Here is an 11,906-nt window from a genome sequence, read left to right as displayed (position 1 = left end):
AACGGTTGTCAAAGTGACACCAGTAGGGACAACAACAGTCGGAGGGGCGTCATATCTTTACCAACATCAGTAGGAGTAAGACCCGTGTCACAAACGTCAAACGTAGACATGGAAAATATTCTTAAGATTGTTATTCGCAATACATATTAAACACAATAGAATAGAATTATCTTGAGGCATGAATGTCACTGCCTTTAAGAATATTTCGCTAGTATATGTGATATTCCCCAGGATACAACAAGTTCATCAGTTTTAGAACTGGAAGCACAAGTCGCAGATATTTTTATTTGTGATACGTTTTGTATCTTAACTAATCCAACAACAAAGCGTGTTTAAATTTTAAAATAAAATATTAGTTGAGTAAAATTTGGTTAGCAAGATAACGTATGTTGACCTAAAAATAAGTAAGGTTCAAATTAACCGTATAGTAAATAATATTATACGAAAATCTAAACAAATCAGATAGTGGAGGAGTTTAAGAAAACGTGTAAGGTTTAGTCAAAACGTGTGAATAAAATTCGGATTAAGCCTAATCAATTTTACACTAGCTCAAATAAGGGGTTTAAACCAAGCCTCGGGTTAAGCCCATTCAATATCCATTCTCCACCCCACATCTAAACCCAACGAGAGAGGGTGGGGGGTGGGGGGGGGGGGGATTCCTTTCCCTTTCAACACACTTAAAAGTTTATAATATTTATTCACTTATAAACCCAATATTTGTAACGTACCAAAGCAATATGAGAATTGTGGTTTTAAAATAACTCTTAGAAAACACAAATACACAACACAATCAATGCTTGAACAAATATATTTATTTTTCTTAAATTTATATCAGCATGCTCACATTCATTTCATGGGCTTTTAACCATATAAAAGCATGCATTTAGTCACGTTGGACAAAAATTGAATTGAAAAATAATTAATTGCAATACTAAGAGGTCGCAATTATTAAAAATAATTTTTATTTAATGTGTGATTAAAAAAACTAAAAGTTGAGTCTGCTGACTACCTTTGACCACCGCCAGCCGACATCTCCAATGGGGAAACCATAATTGTTTTGTAGGGGGTCGAGATTTCACATAAAAATTTAAAAGTACATTAAATAAAAATATATAATTAAATTAGATTAAAAATAGCATAAACTAATTATTGTAAAATTGAAAAAATATATGAAAAAACTAGGTTAAAATTGAAAAAAATTACAATAACTTTAATAATTGAGTAGAAATATTAATGGGTTTAAGAATTAAGTGGTAGAAAATGCTTAATTGAGTGAATATGATTCAATTTTAGAGCTAGGGTTTTGAAAAATATATAAGAATAGAGGGAGAAAAGAAGGGGTAAAACCTAATAATTACCCCTTCATATTGCATCTGTGCGTTTAAAACAGAGAGGAAGCTTTCTGTTTCAAACGCTGAAACCAAACGACACGTCGTTTGGTTATGAACCAAACGACTTATCGTTTGGTTCTAAAATAAATAAATAAAAAAGAGCCGAACGACTTGTAGTTCGGCTCTATTATCAATTAAAAAAAATTATGAGTTGCAGCGCCGCTGCAACTCATGATTCTTGGCCGGCAGCAGCTTACATCAGCTGCCAAGCCGATGACACGGGAGGGTCGAGAACAACAGGGGACCGGTCGAGAGTAGCACCGGTCCCTCGGTCTTTTGTCGCCGAGGAGGGTCGGCCGACTCTCCTGACCCTCCCGTGGTTCCGCCGATGGACATCTCTGACCACCACCTAACCCCTTTGTCCTTGGAGAGATCACCTGGCAGTAGAAGTCTCTGACACTGACACCAAAACTGGTTGTAAAGACGGCTTTGAAATGATGATATTGTCTCCCACTATAGGAATAGGAGAAGAAGCCCTATCGAGGCATGGAGATTGTAGCATGCAACCGACTTCAGATGGTCTGTATGTAAAGTTGCGGTGAATGAGAAGCAGGCATTCTACACTGGAACTCTTGCACAAAGTGTACAACATAGTTTGCTTTATTGGTAAAGAAAGAACTAAGAACCACCAAAGCATCACTTAACTATGACCCATAAGATAAATCTTCACCAGGGGCGATAAAGATAGAAGAAAGAGTCAACACGCTCTCTCAACTTGTAACACATGATCATTTAATTCGATTTTTATTTTTTTGAGCAATTAATCTCAACACTCTTTATTTTTGGGTCAGATTATCCTATAATTGTACTTTAAAAACATGTGAAATACAAATAAGTTGAGAAATGTGAAAAAACAAATTTAAAAGTTCCTTAATTAATTATTACAATAAAATTATCCTAAATCTATTTTTACAATAAAAATATAAATTATGGGATAATCTGATCAAAAATAAAGAATTTTGAGATTAGCTGTTCAAAAAAGTAAAAATTGAATTAAATGATCTTGTATGACAAATGCAGAGGATCACGTGGCCCATTGTGCCACAGTAAAAAACACAAAGTCCTTGCCAAAAAGAATTACAGTCTATAGAAGAGGGAATCACCAAGACGGTACATGCAGACTGTAATCTAAAGGGAGCAGTCCATATGCCTTACAAGTATATTCACGTTTGCATTTGATCAAAAAGATGTTTACTTGTATGTTCTTCAACATAGGCATTGGAACATCCTAAATCAACACATATTGATTTATAAGGAATGACCTGCTTACAGAAATATCAAGTTTAGAACCACTGTGTTTTGGGTTCAAGTGCATGGTCTTCCGTTGAACCCACTCACTATGCCAAATGCAACGCATCCGAGGGAAAGGGTCTCATTTCGGGACCGGTCCGCGATGGTTATTGGATATATATGTATCTTCAAATTCAATAATATATAACAAATAAAAATATATACATCTTAATGAATTTATCAATTCAATTGCTTAAATTTTTCATTTCAATATCCAAAATTACGATATGTTCAATGATTTTAATTTTTAACCTGAAGTTTGTAATATAGTACTGTAGTTGTCATTATTTCTAATGTTAAATTTGCATTTTTTAATCAACATGATAACACTTGGTCTTTAAAAACTCATGTGATAATCTCAGATTTTGATTAGCTCGCGGGTAATTAGTTAAGACTTATAGGTACATAAGGAAAATTATTTTGAAAAGGTTGGGGTCCATGAACCCGATCCTTACACACATGCATTGGTTTGTGTGAACCTATTTCGCCATGTAAAATTATAAACTATCATTAAATACATAACACGTGGTGTTATCAAATATCACCAATTAATAAAGATTATTTAATTATAATTAAAATATCACTAATTAATATAATCTTTATTATTTGAATATGACATTTAATAACACTTTGTTTGTTAGTAATGAAAAGCCTAAGCAAAACCAACCTAATATAAGAAAAAAAACCCTACTTCGGAAGAACATCATCTGCAAATTTGCAGACTAAGAAATCCCTACCAGTGAAACAAATTGGAGGCAAAAACAAAAAGCAACATAAAGAATCAAGAAACATTTGCAATTATACCTTATTTTCAAGAATCATCCAATTAAATTCGTTCAAAATCCCCACATACATATAATGTCAACAGCATTATTCATAGTTAAATGATCAATTCTAGAATATACAAAAACCCTTCTCTAGTACTGTGATTACTTCTTCATATACTCAGTAAGAACAGGATAAAGGTTATCAAACGCAGCATAGGCATCTTCTTCCTTCTTGGCACCGGCAATAACTATCTTTCCCGATACGAATATCAGAATAACAATATTCGATCCCTTAAATCGATAAATCATGCCCGGAAAGGACTCAGGATCGTACCTCGCGTAACGAGCGTGCTCGCTGAACGCAAATCTCTCAAGAGAAATAGAACTTTTGGTGTCACAGGATGCAACTATGTTCTGAATCTTGAAATCTTGAAACTTGGTAGGAAACCCTAACTTCCGTATAATTCTTGCGTATTTTCTTGCAGCTAGTTTAGAGTCTGCTATAGTCTTCGCACCGGTGCAGATCAACTTCCCGTTTGAAAAGATCAATGCGGTGGTTTTCGGCTCTCTGATACGCATAATCACAGCCGAGAAGCGTTTCGGATTGTACTCAGAATTGCGAGATGAAAGGGCTATACGTTTAAGGTCTAACTTGCAATCTAATTTGATGGTTGATACGACATTCTGTAGGATAGGTTTAGGAGCGGCCATAGTTTCTAACTAAAAGAACAGCCGGAAAATATGACGATGATGATGACGATGACGGCGACGGGATGATGATGGTAGATGCTGTAGTGTGAAGTTTCTTGATGTGTAGGTATACAAACTTAAAGAAAGAGAGTGCTGTGAAGTTTTTATAGAAACAATTATGAATACAAATCCTATAATGATTAGGACTAGGAGGAAACAAATCCTAATTAAATCTAAACCAAATCTAATTTATTGTAAATCCAGCTATTTGTTAAAGATCTATAAGTCTATAAAATAAGAAAACATGAAAGAAGAAATAAAAGACTTGTAATTTTACAGTCACTTGATGACTACTGCTGCATAATAACGAAAAAAAATTTATCGTAAAAGTATCAGCATCATTGTATAAGTATTATTTAAATTATTAAAAATAATAATATCTTTTGTGCCAAAAATATATTTTAAATTTTTAAATTTTGTAACTTAATAATTTATTTATTTATTGGAATATAATAATGAAATTTGATCTACAACTATTTTGGAAAAATTATTTTAAAGATTAAATATTTAATGTAAATTAATAATTTTAAACATGATAACGTTAAATTAAATTTATAATATATATTAGTATTCTTAATTTATTTTATAATTTTGTATTTGGATAAAATAAATGTTTATTTATATTAATTTTTTGAATAAAATTCCTATTAAGGTACATAATTATAGTTTAATTAAGTAATACAATTTCTAAAATTAATGTTGTGGGATTATTAAAAAAAAACTAGAATGCTTTTTATTTTAAACAACATACTATCCGATTTTGATTATTTAATCGATGATAAAAATTTAAAAGTCAAAGCATTGTTTGACTATTTTAGAAATATTATGGTCAAAATTTGCGTATATCTTTACTTCAGAAAATTAGAATTTGAGTTAATATAAATTATTAAAATAAAAAAAAATTTAAAATAAAACAAAATTAAAAATTTAAGTGAGATTAAAAAAAAGTATTCGTTCCCACAATAAATTTTAGAATAATAATTAAACTTAACTTTACTTTTATTTATTGGTGAGACGACTTTTTTTCATTATTATTTATTATTATTATTTTCATAAATCTTTCAATTTTAAGTTATTAAATTGTTAAATAGATTAATTATTATATATACTTTATCTAATATTTTTATGTAAAAAATTAATAACATTTAATTATATTATTAAATAAGTTAAGATTAAAAATAATATATTATATTAATATTGATATTTTTATAATATGATAAAATATTACTTCTCCGGTTTAAAAATAATAGTACCATTTTTTATTTGATAAAATATTCCTACATCACCATTATTTTTAAATGGTGTTAAATAAAACAAACTTTCGCGTTTTTATTTTAAACACAGATTACAATTTGTCTCATTATTTCGTACAATCTTTCTAAACTTTTTGTTCTATAGTTTGATATGTATTTTATGCTTTATTTTTCTGTAAAATAACATTGTGTTTGGTTGCATGAATTACAAAAACAACATCGTTTTAAACGTTTATGCTACATATGTCATATATTAAAAAATTGTGCTATTATATAAGAGATTTTATAATTCGTGCTTAAATAAAAAAAGCGCTAAACATCGTACTATATAGTAACATTAACTCATAAAAATATTATTAAATTTATAATAAAAATAGTATAAATTTTAATAAACCGCTGCATCATAAAAAGATAAGCTTTCAATACGTGGCACCGATTGATTGGCCAGATTCCAAAAAGCAATGTCAAAGGAGGTCAACGTGACACCCCACCGACCATAAAGTGGGGAAACATCTACAACAATCTAGATAATCTTACATAATAGAAAACCTAAGGAAGAAGTCAGGCTGGCCTGTGTCTTAGACGCCAAGCCAACTTCTTTATAATCCTTTACATATATTAAAACCTTCACATCATTATTAAATTTTCTTCATTGTTCTTCAAAACTTTATCTAATCCAAATTTTATATTTATTATCTAACAAAACAAATTACATGACAGGAGGAACAGAAGCTTTTCCTGACCTCGGAAAACACTGCCAGCATTCCGAATGTTATCAGCTCGATTTTCTGCCGTTCCGATGCAACCGCTGTCGAAACGTATGCATAATCACCGATCATAATCGTTCGAAAACGATAAATTTGTTTTTCGTGTTTTCTGATATCGAAATATTTTGATTTGTAGGTGTTCTGCCTTGACCATCGATCGTACAAGTCTCACGATTGCCCTGTACCTGATCTCAACAGCAGAAAAGTGATCGTTTGCGAAATCTGTTCGACGTCCATTGAGACCACGGGGCGCGACGAAAACGACGAGAAGGCCATATTGGAGAAGCATGTCGGGTCTGGAGACTGCGACGCGAAGAAGAAGAAGAAAGCTACATGTTGTGTTAGACGGTGTAAGGAGGTTTTGACGTTTTCTAATACATGTGTTTGTAAGACTTGTAGTTTGAAGGTTTGTTTGAAGCATCGGTTTCCGGCTGACCACGAATGCGGCAAGGGTTCATCTGCTGCTGCTGCAGCTGCCGGTAGGCGGTCTAATGACAAATTTCTGGCTGCTTTGGCTTCTAGGAACGGAAAAGATTGCGCAACAAACGTGAAACCGTCTTCCTCGAAACCTAGTATTTTTTCTGTTAAAATATTTTGATGTACATTCGAAGAACATTGATGTTGGTTGGCGTTTGCATTCTGAAATTCGGATCCGACTCATTCAGATTCTTTGAAATCGACAGGATATGATTAATTGTGTGCTAAAGTGAAAGCAACTATTCCCTAGTTTCTCCCCAAAGAACTAGAAAATAGATATATACATAATAATGTAATTGAGTCAAATTAATTAGCAAGTTGCTCCATTCGGATTTAATCAAGTTAATTCAACTAATCAAAATATTCGACTCGACTAACTTGCGAACCTAATCTAGTTTTGATTAATTTACTCTTTTATCTCTTACAATTATAAATATTTACAACAATACCTTTACTTTTATACTAAAATTTGACTTTAAAACTTTTTATACAGATAAATTCAATAAAACTCCAACCTTAGTTACCAACTTCGAGTTCGAACTCCTAAAATATTGAGTTTGAGTCTGAGTTTCAATCTTTAAATTTTAGTGTCAAGTCAAACTCGAACTTGACAGTGTTCGGATTCTATTACACACCTCTGTAAATATACTTACAATACATATATGTAAATAGTATTCTGATACAATTGATAATTTTTCACCAAAATGCAGAGGCCAATACAAATGCCAGCATAAAAGATCTCCATACATGATCTACAAAAACTAAAAGATTTCCAATCCCTAACACAACATTAAAATTTCAATTAATCATCTTATCCTACTTAATTTATCAATAATCCACCAGCATTCATTTTTTTATCCACATAAACATGTACATTCTTTACTAGCAAAGGTAGTCACAAACACTCTATTGACATCCAGAAAAAACAATTTAGCAATCATATGGATGCATCCGATCCAGCAGAGAATCCCTTCCTAGAAAGCAGCCATTTAATGTCGCGTTCGTAGAGATATCTGCCGTTTTATGCGTAGCATGAGAGCAAGGAGAATCTTCTTTCTTGGACCCTGTCAATTATGCAGCCATAGCGAGACAGCAGAAGAATGTAATTTTGTGATGAACAAGCCTATGTAGTTTGCAGATGATATATACACAGCAATAGCATGGGACGTTCCTTTCTCCTTTTTTATATAAACTTTACTTTCTAGTCTTCACATAGTTACCCGTTTGTTACAGTATCATGTACAATACCACAAGCAAGGGAAGTGTCGAACAAGAATTTGTGCGCCTTTATGTTGCACGGAAACAGAAATGGTAATCGGAGAACAGAGGGAAAATAATATTTTACTAGAATATGTTATAAATATAAAGTTAGAAAAATTTCAATCTGAAGCATTTTCTGAAACGGAAACAGAACACCGAAATTTAGAACTTGATAAGTTTCCGTGTAAGATTGGTGTGCCTATTCCAGACTTGGTCGATTGTGTCTACCTATAAAGAAATTTTGGATGGCCAAACAAATTGTTTACAAAGGGTTGGAAGATTTAATAGAATGGCCAAACATTCTATTCCATGCTATTTAATTCTACGAACCAAACATGGCCTACATTCATCATTGAAGTTGAACTCTCACTTTGGGAGTCTATGAGATCTAAATTGGAGCATAAATTATCAGCTCAATCAGAATTCAGAACCTAAAACAGACCAATGAGTAGGAGCACTAAGCTCCACGGCAAAGGGACTTGAGAAGCTGCTACACTCAACAAACAAATATATAGGGTAAATTACACTACTCTTTTTCATGATCAAAATGGCAGCATTAACAAGCCATAAAAAAAAGAGAGATTTATGTATTTACCTAAAAAAAGAAAATAATTTGAATTTCTACCTCAATAAGGAAAAGTCAACAAAAATACTCCATGATTTGGCCATTTTAATGTTTTTACTCTCCGTGTCCAATTTATTAGAATTTTACTCTACCTATATAATAAGTTTCTCTGACACACTATATCTCTTTCTCACTCTCTTTTTCTCTTTCTCTCTCTCTTCACATACCTTACATATCTGACGTTTCTTTTTCTTTTTCAAACTTTTGTTTTATTTACTTGTTCCAAATTTTTTTCAAACATTTATAAATTAGATACTCTTTATTTCTGCATACTTTAAATTAATAAACATGCCTATTATAAATTATCAATAAATAAAATATTTTCTTTTCATTTATTTCATTTATTTCAGTATTATCAAATATTTTATAATTTAAAAATATATACTACTATTTAAATATTTTATTATATTAATAGTATATTCAAAAATTGTATGAACTAAATAAAAAATCACAGTATCACATTATCATATGATTATCACTGTATCACTTTATCATATAATTATCACAGTTTCATTTTAGCATGTAATTATCAGTGTATCATTTGCATTGTCATCTGATTATCATATATAGCAGATTATTATGTGATGATACTGGTGGATAATATAAGACAAAATCACATTATCACCTTATCATATGATTATCACTATATCACATTATCATAGCTTCAACTTAGCATGTAATTATCAGTGTATGATATTGCATTGACATCTTATTATCATATCATTATCAGTATCGTATATAGCAGATTATTATATGATAATGTGATGATAATGCTGGATAATATTAGACAAAATCATATTATCATATGATTATCACAGTATTACATTATCATATGATTATCACAGTTTTACCTTATCATATAATTATCAATGTATCATATTGCATTGTCATTTTATTATCATGCCATTATGAGTATCATATGTAGCAGAATATTATCATCTCGTTATCATAATTTTTCTGTATTTTCTTTTCATGCAGGTATCATATTATCATGCTAGTATCATTTTATTATCAATAAGAACCTTATCATAGTATTATCTTCACATTATCATCTCGTTATCATAACTTTTTATGTATTGTTTTCCATATAAGTATCATATTATCATACTATTATTATAACTTTATTATTTAATTATCATCTGGTTATCACTGATATCATGAATCTTTTTATAATTATATTTTCACGTACATTATCATCCAATTATCATAACCTTATCAAACTTCATTATCATCTAGTTATCATACTGCATTGTTATATGATAATATAGCGATAACAACATGATAATCAGAGGCTGTTTTTTTCCTTCACTGTTATGATAACGAAATGATAATATAGTGATAATAACATGATAATCAGAGACTGTTTTTAATAAAAAAAATTAATTTTCTCTGCAGTGTTATGATACTTACATGATAATGCAGTGATGATACTCATATGATAATCAGAAGCTGTTTTTTTTTTTGCAGAAAATTTATTTTTGTGCATAAAATCGTTTTTAATGCAAATTTTTAGATCTAAAAATGAGAAAATTCAAGAGTAATTTATTAGATCTGAAAATTAAAACAAATCGTATTAAAAAATTGCCAAAATTAAATATAAAAAACGGAAAGCGACGAAGGAACGGCGGCGGAGCGATGAAAGAACGGCGGAGGAGCAATGAAAAAACGGCGGCGGAATAAAGAAAAAAATAAATAAGGAAAGAAACATAAAGAAGAAGAAAAAAGAACCAGAGAATAAGAAGATGAAGAAGAAGAAGAAAAAGAGAAAGAGGAGGAGGAGAGAGGAGAGAGGAGAGAGGAAAGGAGAGAGAAATATTAAAAAAAATGACAGCTGTAACATGATTAGAATAAGGAAAATATACTTAGAGTAAAAAATTAATAAATAGTAGGTATAATTATAATATAAACATGTTTAAGAGTAAAAAAATAAAAACATTAAAATGGTGAGGTATTTTCTCTATCTTTTCCTTAATGAGGTAGGAAGCCAAATTATTTTTAAAAATAGAGTATTTATCCTAATTTTCTCTAAAAAAAAGGCAGTACCATGTGTTTTACTGCTTGAATGATGCCTCTTGTAGGTGCTACTCGCATTACTAAATTTCCAGCTTGAGATGTATGTTTCATTGTAGCATCGAGACAACTTCTCAATCTAAAAGCTCCAACATTGTGAATTTTCGTAGATTGCCTTTTGCGAATCAGCTTCAATCTGAGGTCATTTTTCGCAATTCGAGATCTTTCCTTGTATCAAGACGAGCATTAGCGAACAAAATGAGATGCATAATAAGCATCCAAATTGCAAGTTAAGCATCATGCATTCCGTTACCATTCAATCCATTAATGACAGAACTCCACTCTTTTCAATCTCCCCCTCAATATCTGGACAATGGCAGACAATCAACTCCATAAAATGTTCAATACCTCTCGTGACGCTAGACGAACTTCGCGATCAACAATCTCTCCGAATGCCACAACAATAATAATCTCAAGCTTTACACAACATTTCAAACATAACATAAACAAGCTCGTAATGGGAGACGAATTCAAACATTTGCAGACCTGAGTAATGAAAACATCCGAAATTTATATCGAGATATATTTTGTAATAGAATATAAACACACCTTTTGTTAGCAGAAACATCACAATTTCTGCCAAATACCTCTCCCCTTGACCTCTTGCCTCCTCTAGTCACCAGTCACCACCTTAAAATCATTTATGAAAATCCATTAGTAATTCACCCAAAGATTCAAAACTAAATAAATTAGTAAAACAAATTATTGGAATTGATTGGATTAAACACCAGCTCTGTTTAGTTCTAATTAATGACAAAACATAAACACAAGCGTTGGATAGCATGGTGGCAAACTGCTAGGTCGTGGGTTCAATTCCTCTCACGAGCGCTTTCCCCTCCCCAATTTCAATGATTTGGGTAATTTTGATCACTAAGTTATTATAAAAATATCAGAGAATGACAGAACAACAAAAATGAGAAAGAAATAAAAATAAAAATTGAAAGTAATTTTTTTTAAAATATATTTTTTCAAATAAATATCAATGCCTTCCAAATTAAATGGTATCAACGTTGACAATATTACTAAAGTTGTGGAGTTTAGCAAAAAAAAACCCTAGCCGCCTTCTCTTCTCTTTTCTCTCTAATAAACTCTAGCCGCCTAGAGCTTTTTTTCTTATTTTTCTTCGGCAGCCGTCAATGGCTTAATTTTTTTATTGACGGTAGCCACCCCTTTTATTTATGTCATTTTAATTTCATAGAACATAATAAATAGCCAATTCTTTTTCATTTTTCTGACAGATTAAAATTTATCACGAA

General features: G+C 31.1%; 2 protein-coding genes and 1 long non-coding RNA gene across 3 annotated transcripts; 1 reads left to right on the top strand and 2 right to left on the bottom strand.

The window, feature by feature from the left end:
- Positions 1 to 3,547: 3,547 nt before the first annotated feature.
- On the bottom strand, positions 3,548 to 4,259 carry LOC126671514 (TATA-box-binding protein 2-like). Its single transcript, XM_050365285.2, has one exon. It carries the CDS (start codon positions 4,157 to 4,159, stop codon positions 3,611 to 3,613), a length of 549 nt encoding a protein of 182 aa, XP_050221242.1. The 5' UTR covers positions 4,160 to 4,259; the 3' UTR covers positions 3,548 to 3,610.
- A 1,775-nt stretch (positions 4,260 to 6,034) lies between these two features.
- Positions 6,035 to 6,924, top strand: LOC126671513 (zinc finger AN1 domain-containing stress-associated protein 12). The gene is made up of 2 exons (XM_050365284.2): positions 6,035 to 6,269; positions 6,355 to 6,924. Exons 1-2 carry the CDS (start codon positions 6,165 to 6,167, stop codon positions 6,814 to 6,816), a joined length of 567 nt encoding a protein of 188 aa, XP_050221241.1. The 5' UTR covers positions 6,035 to 6,164; the 3' UTR covers positions 6,817 to 6,924.
- A 519-nt stretch (positions 6,925 to 7,443) lies between these two features.
- On the bottom strand, positions 7,444 to 11,560 carry LOC126674554 (uncharacterized). The gene is made up of 2 exons (XR_008790457.1): positions 10,624 to 11,560; positions 7,444 to 7,759 (listed from the first exon to the last, which is right to left on the bottom strand). It is a non-coding gene; the product is annotated as an uncharacterized LOC126674554 (long non-coding RNA).
- Positions 11,561 to 11,906: the final 346 nt, after the last annotated feature.

This window comes from Mercurialis annua, linkage group LG3, assembly GCF_937616625.2.
Source record: "Mercurialis annua linkage group LG3, ddMerAnnu1.2, whole genome shotgun sequence".
In the NCBI taxonomy this organism is placed as follows: Eukaryota; Viridiplantae; Streptophyta; class Magnoliopsida; order Malpighiales; family Euphorbiaceae; genus Mercurialis; species Mercurialis annua.
The sequence above is the reverse complement of the archived record's forward strand: the minus strand, read 5'-3'. Positions and strand labels throughout refer to the sequence as shown.